The sequence below is a fragment of the Nipponia nippon genome, unplaced genomic scaffold, assembly GCF_047370975.1.
Source record: "Nipponia nippon isolate SJK-2023a ecotype South Korea unplaced genomic scaffold, ASM4737097v1 scaffold_6, whole genome shotgun sequence".
Classification (NCBI taxonomy): Eukaryota; Metazoa; Chordata; class Aves; order Pelecaniformes; family Threskiornithidae; genus Nipponia; species Nipponia nippon.
Window position 1 is genome coordinate 6,903,095 of NW_028262380.1, and position 15,651 is coordinate 6,918,745.

The window sequence follows — 15,651 nt, forward strand, 5'->3', positions numbered from 1 at the left end:
TCCCCAGCGTTACCCTACTTCTCAGAAGACTTGTCAGTCACCGGGACTAAAATGACTGCCACGTGTCCCTCACCTAATCCTGTGCCTAAATTAGTCATAAATGCACTCTGTTCTTAATGATCTTAAGTCTGGATTACAAAGGTGGCCAGACACTGAGGGTTTCTCCAGTGGGAAGCATTGATCAAGTGCAAGGAGTGGAGTGGCAGCCCGTTGTGTTTATAATTTGCTTTACTCTTTAAACACACTTGCTAGGTAACACCCTGTCAGCTGGGGTTATGGAGTGGTTTCTCCATCTCTCTGGGAAAGCTGAGGAAGGGAGAACCTACGTTCAAAGGTGTAGCCCACAGGTGGGTGTCCCTGCTTTTTATGTGTATGTGAGTCCCCGCACGTGGTGCCCAGTGTCATGCTCATGTCTCGCCTCAGTTACTTGTGCTTCAAATAGACCTTATTCTGAGCGCTTTTATGTGTGTTGCCACAATGGCTCTCTTTTTTCCCTTGCTAGGTCTCTCAGCTACTTCATTTACACTTGTATTTGGACCAGAAAAAAGGGCAGGTAATCTGCTGAGTGCTTGTACTAACCCCTAACTAACGTCTGCCTCCCCATTAGTCTAGTTTGAACTGTTTTCAGCTGAGATTGGTCTGAGGCCAGATGCTGTCTGCTCCACTTCCAGTTGGTAGATCCTGCGTGCTGAGCTTTAAAAGCCTGTCTTTGATCTCATCAGCAAAATGCCTTCCAAGTCCTCTGCTGGCAATCAGAGAGACTCCAGCAGCCAGGCAGGGAGCTTTGTGTGTGGAAAACCCATCTAACTCAGGTTGTTGCTACTGCATTGGCCACGCTGCTGTGTTTGCTGTTGTTTTCTCGCTGATGGATAAAGGGAGCTTCTCTCCCGCTGCTGTGATCCCGTTGGGATGGTTGGGGTTGCAGTGGAGCCAGTGAGGCCGGGACTTGGCTCAGAAGTGAAGACGCACCTCTGCAAGCATTTTATGATAGGTTGGGGAAGTCCTGCTGACACCGTAGCGATAACCTAGGAACAGCCACTACACCTTGTAGTGCGTATCTGCAGGATGGAGGCTGTAACATGCATGCAGACGTGTCTGCTAACCAAAGTTACAGCAAAAACAAGAGAAGAGAACATTAACGGGTTTAGCGTTGTGCTGAAAGTGTGGTGAGCGTGACTTAGTGTTCCCTTGCCTGTCCATTAACTACTGATCCTAAGATACAAAAGGCCAGAAGTTGCCATCCTATATTAACACTGACTGTATTAAAAGCTTCTCTTTCATGACTTGACATTTTTTGGTTGCTGATTTGTGTCACTTCACCATGCTGTGTTATAGTTTCCACAGCTGCAAAATGGAGTTGGTAGGTGTTGGAGGTGTTTTGAAGCCTAAATAATGCCTACAGAATTCTTTCAGATTGTCAGACTGAAGGTACGATGAAATCTAGGCACTGTTATTTGTTTATATTGAGATCATATTTAATAGGACTTTGTTGTATAAATTGCAGATTTTTAAGTTATGATGCGCCTAATTTTATTTACTTAGAGCCTTTGTGAAGTTACCTACCTATGTGGAGTATTTTTAATGAATAATTCCATTGGATGCAAACTCATTTTTTCCAGACTCCTAAATCCATCTCCCTCTAAAAAGTTTTACTTCAAATGTGAATGCAGAGATCAATTATAGAGAGGCACAGTAAGGAAGACAGGTCCAGCTATTTCTGATGGAGTGCCTTTTAGAGTGCCTGACACAACAATGACTTCAGATTTTGGAAAGGATCAAGATTTCTCATCCTTCCAAGCAAATATTGGTTGCATCAGTGTTTGTGCTCTGGACCCACGGAAGTTAATGTTCGTTTCTGGAGATGATGGTGTCTGCAACATTTAGAGGAAGGTAGCATGCAGGTTAGGGGGCTTTGAAAAAAATCTCAGTATTTTGATACTGGTTTGTCCCACTCTTTAAAGCAAAAATAAGGAGAGAATCTGCTAGATGTGGGGAAGTAAGGTATGCCTATACTACAGTTGCAATTTTGACTGAAGCAGGTAGAGATGTACCTAAATTAGTTTTAGATTAATTATTATGCCACATGGATGGGAGCTTTAACTTCCCTTAGAATCACGGATGAGCTTCTGCAGCTTAAATGTCCATGGGATGGGCAATGCCCTAATACCGTTGGTAGCGTCATGAATCTAAATAAGGTTGATACCAAGTGATAGCAGTTACTGGGGGGTGAAATTACCGTGTCCTTTGTAGTATTTGTCTTTTGTCCTATTCAGTAGCACCAAGCCCTGCCCCAGCCTGGCCCTTCTCTGCCCCTGTAAAGAGAGAACTGTCCCATGTATGGACCTGGCAAGGATGGTGGGTCCTGGGAGAAGAAAAGCTGAAGGAAGCCTGAAGAGATCCACTTTCAGCTTGTGCCATACCTTCACCTGTGGGGTGAACTTTCCTCGGGATAAGAAAATCAGATTAATTTGGGAGCAGGAGCACTATAGTGAGCAGGGAACAGAGACACGTGCTCCCACTTGCTGCCACCAAAACCTCATCATCTAGCAAAATCACTGTCTGCTGGATCAGAAGTGCCATGCTTACGGGGACAATCTGTGTCCTAGGAGGAGCTGGGTGAGGTAGAAGTTGAGTGTAGGCAGGCAGTCTTGTGCCCAGGGAGAGCAAGGCTCAGTCTTCCAGCACCACTTCATGCTTGCGTCCTCTTCCAGGGGATGAAGTCTCCAAAATACAGGTCCCACACTGCCAGCATTATCATCCTGACAGGGCAGTTGGTGTTCAGTGAGGGGAGAGAGAGAGGTGGTGTCATCCGTAGTCCCACAGCCCTCCCAGGTCCCGTTTTCAAAAGTCTGTATAATACCACCATGCTGTTTTGCTGTTGACACAGTGACATGTTGCTATCACAGCAACTGTCATGATATTACTGCTGTCGCGCTCTCTAGGATAAAACTATCCCGGATCCGTGTGGACATGCTGCAAACATGCCTCTGCCCTGCAGCGTTAGACATAGCTTCAGCACCTGGATCTTCTCTCTGTGCAGACACACGGTGTGCTGAAATTTCTAGGACATGTCCCATGTCTGTAGCAGTTGGAAGAGCATCTGTGTGATCACAGCCAAGATGGTAAACAAAAATCCCCAAAACAGCCGCTCTTCATCTTCCACGTGATTGTTTTAAACAAACACGGCCCAAGGTGTGTGCTGTGCTGAATCTATCCTGTTGTGAAATAAAGCTATTAACTTGGTTTTTTATTTCATTAATAAATGATAAGTCTTATCATGGAATAATAAGCGTTACAGCTGGATAAAGTATTGCTAAAAAATGTAACTACAGCAGTGCAAACTCACAGCGCTGGCTTTTCAAATGTTTGTGATTTCATATACAGCAGCTGCTTATCTGACAGGGAAATTAAGGTTGGTAACAACATTTTCCATTTTACTCTGAAACGATCCTGATTCTGTTGTAATCATAGTTTTTGTCATGTTTCTATTTGGGGTCAGATAGTAATGTGGCAACCAGGAAAGAATTGTGAGTGTTACCTTGTGCCCTAGGAGCAATTAAATCAAGTCTATCCCTACAAAGACCGACGGTGCAAAAATATGAAAGAAAATAAATGGAAGGGAAGTCAGCAGGCTTTCACACGTCTTCACTGCCCTCGCTCAGCCTGAGCCTTTGCTATCCCTGCCATTTCTGAGATTTGCACAAACTGTTTCATGGAATGGTAGGAACAGTAATATTTTGCTGTTGTCTGTGTGATGGGCAACCTTTATCTTTGCTGTTATAAACTCAGCTTAAATTAAAGCAAAAATCAAGAAAAGACAATTTTAAAATTTTTTTCCTGGAGAAAGTGAAAGTTGTTTAGCACAGCTGCCGTGACTGTGCGTTTAAGGCTGTGGTTGTACATATTATATGCTAATGTAACAGACCCCCAGATGACAGGCACATATCAGGCCCTTGTTTCAAAGCTGTCTCTGAGGGCTTTGATCATTATATGCCGCTACCTCACAAGTTGCAATGCAAGAATATTAACGTATTCTTCTTCATTTTCAATGCAAAAGGGTGCATTAGTGTGATCTTCCTTGCCAGAGTGGTCTGACGCATCAATCTCGTCTCTAATCTTACTCATGTCCCCATACGCACATCGCTCGCTGGAATGAAACGGTGTTTGGGTTAGCTGGCTGAGCAGAGTGGCTGGGAGGAGGTTAAAAGCTTGAGCCCTGCTGACACTTGAGCTGGTGGTGCGGGAGGAATACAGCACTCCGGTTACAGCAGCTCATCGGTTGCTAACTCTCCGACTTTGCTGGCCCGGTCATTCTGCAACAGCAAAATAGTATTTAGTGATCTGATTGCTTTCAGCTTGCTCTCGCTAGGGACCTGTCTGTTGAAGTCAAACTGCAGGGTAGGATGTCTTGTGTTAGCTTTAACCAGTTACGGAGAATAGGGTGGCAGTGCGGGAATCGGCAAGTTTGCAGATGACACCAAGCTGAGTGGTGCAGTTGATGTGCCTGAGGGACGGGATGCCACCCAGAGGGACCTGGACAGGCTGGAGGGGTGGGCCTGTGGGAACCTCATGGGGTTCAACAAGGACAAGTGCAGGGTCCTACACCTGGGTCGGGGCAATCCCTGGTGTCAGTACAGGCTGGGGGATGAAGGGATTGAGAGCAGCCCTGCCGAGAAGGACTTGGGGGTACTGGTGGATGAAAAGCTGGACATGAGTCGGCAACATGTGCTCACAGCCCAGAAAGCCAAGCGTATCCTGGGCTGCATCAAAAGCAGCGTGGCCAGCGGGGCGAGGGAGGGGATTCTGCCCCTCTGCTCTGCTCTGGTGAGACCCCCCTGGAGCCCTGCATCCAGCTCTGGGGTCCTCAGCACGGGAAGGACATGGACCTGTTGGAGCAGGTCCAGAGGAGGGACACAAAAATGATCAGAGGGATGGAGCACCTCTGCTGTGAGGAAAGGCTGAGAGAGCTGGGGTTGTTCAGCCTGGAGAAGAGCAGGCTCTGGGGAGACCTTATGGCAGCCTTTCAGTACTTAAAGGGGGCTCATAAGAAAGATGGGGACAGACTTTTTAGCAGGGCCAATAGCAATAGGACAAGGGGTAATGGTTTTAACCTGCAAGAGGGTAGATTCAGACTGGATATAAGGAAGAAATTTTTTACAGTGAGGGTGGTGAAACACTGGCGCAGGTTGCCCAGAGAGGTGGTAGATGCCCCATCCCTGGAAACCTTCAAGGCCAGGTTGGACGGGGCTCTGAGCAATGTGATCCAGTTGTAGATGTCCCTGCTTAATGCAGGGGGGATGGACTAGATGACCTTTAAAAGTCCCTTCCATCCCAAAGCATTCTATGATTCTGTGATTCTATGAATTCAAGCTACACAACCCACCCAGAGCTACACTGTACTGAGCTCTGGGCGGGTGGGATCACACCCAACTCGCCAGCCATACAAGGAAGCTTCAGCATACCAGCCCAGTGCCAGTTGCATTCATAGACTGCAGAGTAGACTTAGACTTTAGACTGGCCTATGAAGAAAAACTTGAGATGCCTGTTGGAGTGAGAACATGTCCCAGGAGTGGCTCAGCCACTGGCAGGAAAGTAGCCAAAATTCAGGCATCAACTCTTGTGGCAGGTCGGAGAGTGAGATGGGAGAGGTGAGATTTTAACAAAACATCAGCTCTATGGACTCCACTGCCAAGCACATAAAATAAGCAAAATAAAATGTCTTGGTATACCAGCAAAAAAGCCCCATCCATTTAAAATACGTTCAAAGGTAGAACAGGCTAATGAGAAAGAGCAAAGTAAGTCCGCAGGAAGAGTGTGGTGAGTGTGTGGAAACTTCTCTGTAACAGCCTGCAGAAAAACTAAATGCAGAAAGCTGCCAAACACAGTATACACAGAGATCTTAAGAAACCAAACACTCAGTAAAATAAAGAGAAAAATCCCAGTGGAGCTTCCTGACTAGCTCCACCAGGAGACTCTGCCTCACAAAGGAGAGTGCAATTTTATTTTTCTTAGATGATGCATATTTCTACTGATAATGCTTTGGGACAGCATTGAAGAAGTTATCATCATGTGCTGTTTGCTTCTTGCCGATGCAGAAAAGTGCTGTAGTCCAGGATGTGTAGCCTGCCTGTGGTTAAATTGATAGGCTATGGAGTTGAGAAGAAAGTTTGAACCCATTTTTCCTGTATGAAAAGCTTCAGGCTGAAAAGTTGGGAGATTACTGATCCAGCAGTTTTCTTGAATGTAGAAAGTGCAAGCTGCCACGGTGACTGTAGTGATAGGCACCTGGTGCCTTGTCTACTTACAGTCCCTAAAAGCAAGGTGCTAAGGAATTTATACGGGGTGCAGGCACTGATTTTCCATTACTCTGCATGCGAAATTTCTGAAGTGATGTTGGTAAATCAGTACCTGTAGGTAAACTAGTGCATTACCTTCCCAATGCATCAATGCCAGTGCAGCAGGGGACAGCCAATGTTGCCTGTCTGCTTTAGCAAGCCTTCGATTGTAGATGATCAGGGCAAGTCCCCTCTCCATGCCAGGCCAGCACCAGCGCGTGCTCTCCATCGGCCCCTCGCCTGCACCCTGCTTTTGTGGGCAGGATTCGCAGATCTGCAGCCCCGAAGGGAGCAGTGATGTGTTCTGGTCCAGCCCCAACCCAGGGCCCTCTGGCAGTGCTCAGGCTATGCTTCCACTTACGTACTGCCTTGACAAATACAAGTCTAAATGCAGGTGGTGTGCGAATTGCTACCATGTGCCTTATCTGTTTTGTTAAACAGGGCAATATTTACTGTTGTTTACCATCTTTCTGGTTTCACCTCAGTCAAAGCATCCATTGAATTTTTCCTAATTTACCCTAGCAGAAATAATTTTAGAATCAGGCTCTATGTATTTATTTCAGTATTTTTTTCAAGACTATATGCTATGGAGTATCTTTCAGACCCTCCCCCCTCAACAAAATGTTAAAACCTAAACTTTTTATCAGTTATGCTATTTATATTCTGAATGTCACTTAATGTAGCCAACAGAGAAGGACAGACAGTTTCTGTATTGATTGTATTTTTTGGCATTCCTACTTTATGGCAGTGGTGTAGTATGAGGGTTACAGAATTCAGAAAGAGGCGTACTTATAGTCAGCTTTTTGATGGGATGTAGTTTTAATGAAAAGTGTCTTTTAACCAACTCATCCTTTACAAAGAACAGCTACATTCCTTTCACCAAGGAATATGTTTGTTGCCTGATTGAGAGCTAGTCTAAAAAGAAAGAAAAATGTTGTGTTAGTTTATTTCTTCCTTCAGCTGCGTGAAAAAAGCACTGGAATATTTCTTTGCATTTAACAATAACATTTTATTACTTTAAAATTTCAAATTTTCTGTGCTCTGGAAATTCTGTTTATGACTGAGAACAGCCGGGTGAATATCATCATAGATGATTAACTTTAAAAGGGAGTTATTTTGATGCAGACTATTTAATTGTGTTTCTGAAGCCAAGCACCTATTTGACTTGGATCCTAATGAGGAGAAGAACCTACTAGAAAGATACAACAACATCCTGCTGCTGTAGGTGTGGCCAAGGCTGCTCTGAGCTCAAATGACTGCATTGAAGAACCAGAGATGCTCGCCGTCAAAAGTTTGAATGATTTTGTGCGTAAAACCACTCCAAAAGGAAGAGCAAAGAGAGGGAAATGATGCTTTTAACAACGCATTTTTGTCCTCTCTAGGTTACTGGACCAGGCAATTTTCTCTCTTCCTATTGTCCTGGTGGATTTCAATGAGCTAGGGAGGAGAAAGGCTCAAAATGCACTGTGGAATATAACTTTTATGTGTGTTATTTGCTTGCTTGTTTAACTAGGGACAAGGGGCCCTGTCTGAGAGACTAAGGAGCTTTAGCATGCAGGATCTCTCGACGATTCGCGGAGACAGCAGCAGCACTGTTCCTCCTTCGGTCACTGTACGAACAAGTAGCAAACAGAGCCAGCCAAAAACATCCAGAAGTGCATCGGAAGGCACTGGCAGCTCAGGTAAGTGCCAGTGTTATTTTCAGTGTTGTGTCGTCTGGAATATCAGGCAGCTGGATGAAGTCATGCTGTTGGCAGGAATATATAGAAACAGACATTGCAGGCAGCACATACCAGAATTCACAGGACACAGACACTCTGTTGAGTCTCTTGGCACTTAAGAGAGAAAACAGTATCATCGTTTGATGGTTACTATTCCTGGCTGGTACCAAGGACTGGACTTGAGCGTGGAAGGGAGCCAGCATCAGTCCTTGCAACTTGAGCTGAAAAGTTGGGCTCTGGGCTGGGGGCTGCAAGCTGTGGTGGGTTTTCAATGAGAGGGACTAATGGAAGTGCAAAAAGGGGAGATAAGAATGCACAGTAGTGGGCAAGGGTCATTATTGTCATCAAAGACCCCATATGGTGGTACAGCCTCTCTCTCTTGTGTCATCTAAACATAAATGTGAGTTCTAATGGATATCTGTTTTGAATTAGGCCCACTTGTGTTGCTTCTAAACTGTACAGTAGCTGTTACAACACCTGACAGTTGTAGTTCCAGAACTTTATCACTGATGAAGCTTACTGAGAAATAAAACCCATATAAAGCACTCCCAGAAGCAGAGACCAGGATCTGACAGCTATTCACGATATGAAGGATGTCTGCATAAGCACTGTTGTGGAAAACAAGTCTCTCTGAAGGGCAATGGTTTGTTTTCAAATTCTGAAAGAACAAAGGGAAGAAACATCATGGTGGGAATAAGATCCATTCCTGAGCATTTAGTTACAAAAAATTATTTCAAGCTTGGTTAAAGAAATCTTTGTAAGCCCAGATCCAAACCATTTAATTGGAGATAGCTTTACAGATTAGATCTCAAAAATTGAGACATGGAGGGTTATCCCAAGCGGGGGGTTCCAGATGGCTTCTGGGATTCCCAAACACCACCAAAGATCATGCAACTTGACTGCTCTGATGAGAAGCCACAGAAAGTTGCAGGCGTGTTGCACTTGGTGGCTTGTGAAACACATGCTGGCAAGTTTGCAATTTAGCAGTTTCAGCTTGTGTGTGTTGAGGTCTGTGCGAACATTCACTGTGTTTCAAGCCTGTGTAGGTGGCTGCCCCTTCTAGTTTGCTTTAGTTTTGGAATGTATTAGAAATGTCTTGTCTTGTCCTTCCTAAAGAGCATCCTTCAAAGCCTTTTATAAATTCTGAGAATTATAGCTCACAGACTTCTCTGTTTAGCTTTTTTTTAACATCATCTGTTGAATAAATTCTCTTTACAGGTAAAGTGAAATAGCTAATGTTGGTGCACAGTGGTTTTATTATGATGTTTATGTAAGGTCTTGTATACACTTCTCTTGAAGTAATTCATCTGAAAGTAAAGTGTTCACACATGGAATATAAAACTCTTATTAAAAAAAAAAAAATCACATATCATTTAGACCAAAATAACAAATGGCACAAATAAAACATAATTTAGTTATCTTAATTCCATGTTGTGTAGAGCAGCCTTTGTAGTTTTGTAATTAAGGCAGCGATCTCAGCTCACCTGGCCACAAACCCCTGTCTTAACACACAGAAGTTTTTGATTCTGATCTGGTTTCATATCAATACTGTACAAGGATCTCTCAAAATGAATCTCTGGAAAATTGAATTGTTCATAAACTTTTCAAACTGAGCCTAGTGTTTATCACAAATTTTTGGATCCGAGTAATTTAAGATTGTGTTTTTAATTCTTCTTTTAATAAAAAACCTACAAATTTGCAAAATAGTTTAGGTTGGAAAAGACCTCTAAGAGCATCGAGTCCAACCATAAACCTAACACTGCCAAGTCCACCACTAAACCATGTCCCTAAGCACCACGTCTACCCGTCTTTTAAATACCTTTTAATCAGGTTAAGTGAAAGAAGTGGTCCTGGTCTCTCCAGTCCTTGTGCTGTTTTGTGTGGGCACAATTATATATGTAGTCAGAACATCTAGAGGGGCGAATTGATCAGAGTCATAACTATCATGCGTGCGTGTGTGTATGGAAGAGTGTGATCTATCAGCCAGACTGTATCACATCCTGAGGGCTATATTCGGGGTGAAACGACACTGTTCTAGGCACACCAAGCCCAGACATGGTCCCATCACTTCACCTTCCATATTCCTTTGGTTGGAGTGTTCCATATATATGCTATATATACATGTAATATATACATATATGAGTATGAGCATGAGCAGTCACTACAGAACAGCTGAGACACAGCTCTTTTTCCTGTCCCAAAGCCCTTAGTTAACACAAATGTCCATGTCGGCAGTCTCCACTGTCTCACAGAAACATTAGACTTCTCTTTATATTCCTGCTTTAGAGATAATAGGACTTAGTCTGACATCAGAGGGAGTCAGCAAAAATACCCCGGACAGTCTGACATGAGGATGACTCAGCCAAAGACCTCACCTTTCTTGTAAAAGGTCTTTCTAACCAGCTGTTAGAAAGCCTGACAGCAGTAGCTGGGATACACGAAAACAACTTCAAGAACATTAAAAGAGAGCCTGGCTGGGGCTGCAAACGTTGTGCCCTTGGTCTGAGTAGAAATCCTGCTTTAAGGAGACTTTTAGGGAAGGCTTGAAGGAAGAGGTCTGCAGAAGAAGCAGTGTGGTGGTTAGGAGGCAAGACTGTGAGTTAGGACACATGAATTCACACCCCGCTTTATTGCAAAATACTGGTGTGACCTGGAGCTACCTTTGTTCCTCAGTGTGCCTGTAAAACAGAACAAATTGTACTTCCCATGCCCAGGTCCGGAAAGCCATATGTGGTAGAAGATGCTCGTGTATTTTAAGGTCAATACCTTAGAAGATTTCTTATGTGGCTTTCCTGTACACCTTACTTCAGTGATTATAACATGTCAAATACCTGTGGAAAAGTTTTGTCTGTGCATTGATCGCAGTTTTGCAAGAAGGTTTCTGTTTGTAGTAACAGCGCTCTATCTTGCTGCTACCCCGAGAAGTTTCTGGACAACTGAAATGTCCCTTTTTATGCTTTGCCTTCCTTTATTCTGTCCTTTGTTTCCCAGACCAAGCATCTGAGAAGCTGCATGTGGGTGTGCTGGGATCTTGATGCCTTGCTGATCTGGGTGCCACTCTTACAGCCCTCCTTCTGCCATTTGTTCATTCAGGTGCTTCCACTCCCACCCATTTCCCTACATCCTCCATCCATACCTATTACCATCCTCTGCATACATACCATATCCTATTACCATCCTCTGCAAGTGCAGCTCTCCAAGTCACTGCCTGAATTTACAAATGATCAGTAACTGTAGCAGGCAGAGGAACCCGAAGCGTTATTTTGACTGGATGTGTTGAGGAGTGCTGCTGCTGCTCGTGGGGTTTGCGTGAGGAAGGGGGCATTGCTAGGCCTCAGCCAACCTTACCAGTGGAAAAGCCAAGCGCTGCTGTAGCACTTGTAAGCCTTTTTGCTTTGGGACCGGCATCCCCATGCCTGGGAGTGTGCGTGAGCATCACTCAGTCCTATGGGGGTCACAGTCTTTGATGAAGGAGTACATGCGCAGCTTGCCTGTGGGAGTGCTCTTGTAGCTCCCTTTATTTCTCTCATACGGCTGTCAGGGATGTGCAAAGGCTGAAGAATTAGTTTTGCATCTAGCACAAGTTCTTAATTTTCTCAACAGGAGAGACAGCCAGGTCAAAGAGAGAATTGCAGTGTTATGATAACAAGATGTCAGGTGCTACCCTCAGGTGATGGAACAGCCTAGCTGTGGTCACTCAAGCTGTCCAGTAGTAAAGAGCTGTGGACTCGGGAAGAAATCCTGAGTTTGATCCAGGTTCAAGATACTTTCTTGTACTATTTTTGAGGGATTATTTTTAACTCAGATCCACCTTACTGGAAGCCTCCAAATAACTGTTTTGGGAGACCTTCGGGGAGATATGTTTTGAGATCAAGAGACCAGGAACAGGAAGCTCCTCAAGCCAGCTTTGCTACTGAACAAATGGTGCATGGAAGTGCACCCTCGCTTACAGCAGTGAGGCAAAGACAAGAGATGGCTCTTTAGGTTGAGGTTACAGGAGTTTAGATGGGTCCCAGTCCCTGAGCAATGAAAACACAGCCAGATCTGGTGTGGAACTTGGTGTTGCTCAGTTCCAATCCTGTTGTGTGACTGTGTTTAAGAGCAGATATGATATCTGAGAGAAAGCGATTTGGAAAGACAGGGAGGTGGAGAGAGGTCTGTTGTCTTCCCTGCACAGGTGAGACTGCTGAAACTCAGGTTTGTCGGTATGAAGCCCCCCGCTCCCCCTGTGAGCACCAGGAGTGGTTCGGGTTCTGGTTTCACATCTCTTGGGCATGTTTCCAAGCACACTGAAACCCATGAAAAGACTCTCCTGACACCGGTGGGCTTTGGCTGTGGCCAAAAGCTGGCTGCAGGACCACGCTGTACTCAGGCTACATTAAATAACCACTCAGCTTGTTTCATTTCCATTGTTGTTATTTTTATAGTGTGACTGGTGCTGGTTAGATGGATTTGTGACACTCTGAATCCCCTCTTGACACAAAGCACCGTGTGAAGAGCTTGGCATTTAGTTAGTAACGACCACATGCAGACACAGCGAAGGTTTATTTTTGCCTGCTGAAGAGTGTCTTATGAGGCCAAGAAATAGAATATGCAAGAGCTGCCTTTGAGACAAGGGGAATTAATCCTTCTTTCCCTCTACCTTTTGCTGTGTTTGCTGCCTTTCTGTGCTGCCCGCTATACGTCAAGCGGTCCCGCACATGCTGATGGCCTTCCGCAGGAGCGGGACTGCTCAGCGTACAGCGGGCTCCAGGTGCTCCGGGTGTATTCACACCCATCCCACAGAAAGACCCTTCTCCTCCTCCTTGCACCCAGTCAAAAGCCACACGCAGGTGACACAAAGGGGCAAAGGCTGCTTTTGCCATGATTTGTGTGTGGCTGCCGCCCCCACACACAGCACATTACGTGAGGCATCACCACGGCTCCTGTGAAGCACGTGCACACCTTCCTTTGACACACGCCGAGGAGACACGATGATTGCCCTTCCTCGACTTAGCAGGCCCACCACCTGTCCTCTTCATCCGATCTTTCGCTTTGCTCTTAGTTCAGCATTTCTCGATTTAGTGTCCTGGCACCCTGATGACAGCCTGTGGTATTTTAGCCTTGATGTGTGTTCCAACCTGTGCTTCTTCCACAGGCAGAACTGCCTCTTTCCTTTTGGAAATGTAAATGTCGTGTGGCTACTCATCATTATGGAAAAATGAAAGCTCCAGAACAACATTTCCAAATATTTTTCAAGGCAATCCTGTTGTTCTGGCAAATGTCCAGTAGCAATCCACATACAGATGTGTCTTTAGTAACAGTGGGGGGCTTTTGCACTTCTTAACCTTACAGTATTGCCTTAAAAGCATCCTGGACAGTGCAGATAAAACTTGTTCCCTTGCAATGGCTGGTGAGTGGCACATGTGACTTGAGGAGTGGGATACTGGCCACTGTGTCACATAGCTCAATCCCAGAGCTGATGCAAACATGTCTTACTTACAGTTGCTGATGTCAGTGGAAACCTCCAGCGTGGGCTGGGCACTGGAGGCCAGCCTTGCTTTTGGGTGAGTCAGTGGGACGTATGTCAGCAGCAGGAGACTTGTGTTGCATCACGGGACGGTCAGTGTCCAGAGCTGATGCTGTCTGGGCCAGAGGATCACGTATTACGGAGCCACCCTCTGTATTGCCCAGACCAAGTGTCCCTTCTGCTGAAGCTTACCCCAGGCAGAGATCATTTCAGCTGGAACGATTTCAAAGCAGAAACGTGCAGTATGCTTTCTGATACGCTCCACTCCTCTGTGCACAAGAGAGTCAAGGCTGTTTCTCGGTTTTGCACTTAAGCGCTGAAGGCTTTGCAAGGAAGGAACAAAGGTGGGGAAATATCAGCATTCAGGATATGTCTGGGTAGTTCAGTCCCCACCAACCAGAAAAACTCCAAAAAGATGTGAGAACAACCCATAGTTGTATGAGCTCTCAGAGAATAAACCTTCATAAAACTGTGACCAGCTACCTTCTGTGTAAAATCAGAGGCTCAGCCCACAGCAGATCTCTTGAGGTTGGTTGGGACTCATCTCTTTTATACGAAGGCCGTGGTTTCACAGCAGCATCCATCCAATGTGAGCCAGCAGTCCCGTTGAAAGGGTGTGACCCAGCTGCTTGCTTCTGCCCCATACTGTCCTTTCCCTTCCACATGTTTAAATCTTATTTATATATGCTGACCCCAGCCAGGGAGCTGGTTCAAGTTAAATGCTGTTCCTTGCTTCCAGGTTGCTCTTGACCTGGGTCAGATCCTGAAGCCAGTAGAGAGCAGCAGCACAGACATCAGCAATAGGAGAAGGAAGGTGGAGGCCAGAGCACGAGGGGCAATGGGACCTCTGCTTTCAGCAGCAGGCTGGTTTAAAATGACTGTGAAACTATGGGAGAACTTTCAGTGTCTACAGTGCAGGATAACCATGACCCAAGAAATCATGCAGAGCTCAAATCTTTTTTTTCTCCAAAAGCTTTTTTTATCTGGAGTCATTGATGCCGCTGTGAGGATTAAATTGGAAGGCTCAAACTGGAAATTATTTCTAGGCTTTTTGCTGGAACACAAGCTATCCACAAGATGAGGTTGTGAAGGTCACGCTTTTATGAACAGCTGTGAATCACTTTCATTTGCACTGAAGGGCGCAATGCAATTCCCTTGGTTGCGCTCATTCTTATGGCAATTCCACCAAAACATAATTCCTGCAGGACTCCTCAGCACGTCACTGATTTAGGAAGCTCAGGGATCTGTGGATAGTTTTCCTTCAGAAGCTGTGTGAATGGCTGCACCAGTGCTTGTAGAAGTCCAAATCTACTGAAAAAAGTCCAGGCATGTAGCAATGCAAGTCCCAGTATTGCACCCGGTGTTCATTATCATCCAGCCTTTTGCACTGTGTTACCCATCGCTTATCCACGCTCCCAGGCCCCTCTAGTCAGGAGTTATTTCTGTTTAGTGATCTGAGAACAGAGCCAGGGAGCTGTACGTAATCCCAGCCTTAACACCCATTAGGCACATAGCCTGAGGTGAGGGACGTTCCCGAGTCTGTGCTCCCTGCTGCTGAATAGAGAGGATCTCTTAATGCACATGGGGGCCGTGAAGTCCACCTCAGTATGACACGAGTGCTTTCTGCGAGATAGCTTAGCCTGATGAGTTCCTAACGCTCAGCTCCTCTTTCAGTGTGCACGTGTTGCTCGGTATGCCGACTCCTCAGAGGTGAGTGCTGGATTTCCTGCGCCCCGATACCCACGCATCCCTTTTGGGCATGGCTGCGTTCCCCAGCCTGGCTTGCTCCTGCCGCTCCTATTCACTGGGTTTCCTAACACCAGGGGAACAAACCAGGGGAAGGCCAGGCTGCGAGTGAGTTTGTGAGCTGTGTGTGTGCTGATGGCAAGTATTGCCGTGCTTCTCACCGTACTGACCTGTGTTACCCAAGGCTGGGGAGTGTTTCTCTGGAGAAAAACCTCGGTCCTTTCTGTTCTAGAGGATGTACCGCTGTTCTTGCTGCACTGGTGTAACTCCTGCCCCGCATCCCCCAGCGCTAGTGTAAAACCGCAGGGAAACCAGCAAGAGCAAACCTTCCTCAGTCCCT

The 15,651-nt window shown here is 45.7% G+C and overlaps 1 protein-coding gene across 2 annotated transcripts in view; it reads left to right on the plus strand.

Annotated features, from left to right (window-relative positions):
• Positions 1-15,651, plus strand: part of REEP1 (receptor accessory protein 1) — a 72,415-nt gene that overhangs the window by 41,996 nt on the left and 14,768 nt on the right. For both annotated transcript variants that reach the window (XM_087736254.1, XM_087736255.1), the window contains exons 6-8: positions 503-553; positions 7,849-8,017; positions 15,240-15,275. In XM_087736254.1, coding sequence (XP_087592380.1) covers positions 503-553; positions 7,849-8,017; positions 15,240-15,275 — 256 coding nt within the window. The remainder of the gene's footprint in view (positions 1-502; positions 554-7,848; positions 8,018-15,239; positions 15,276-15,651) is intronic.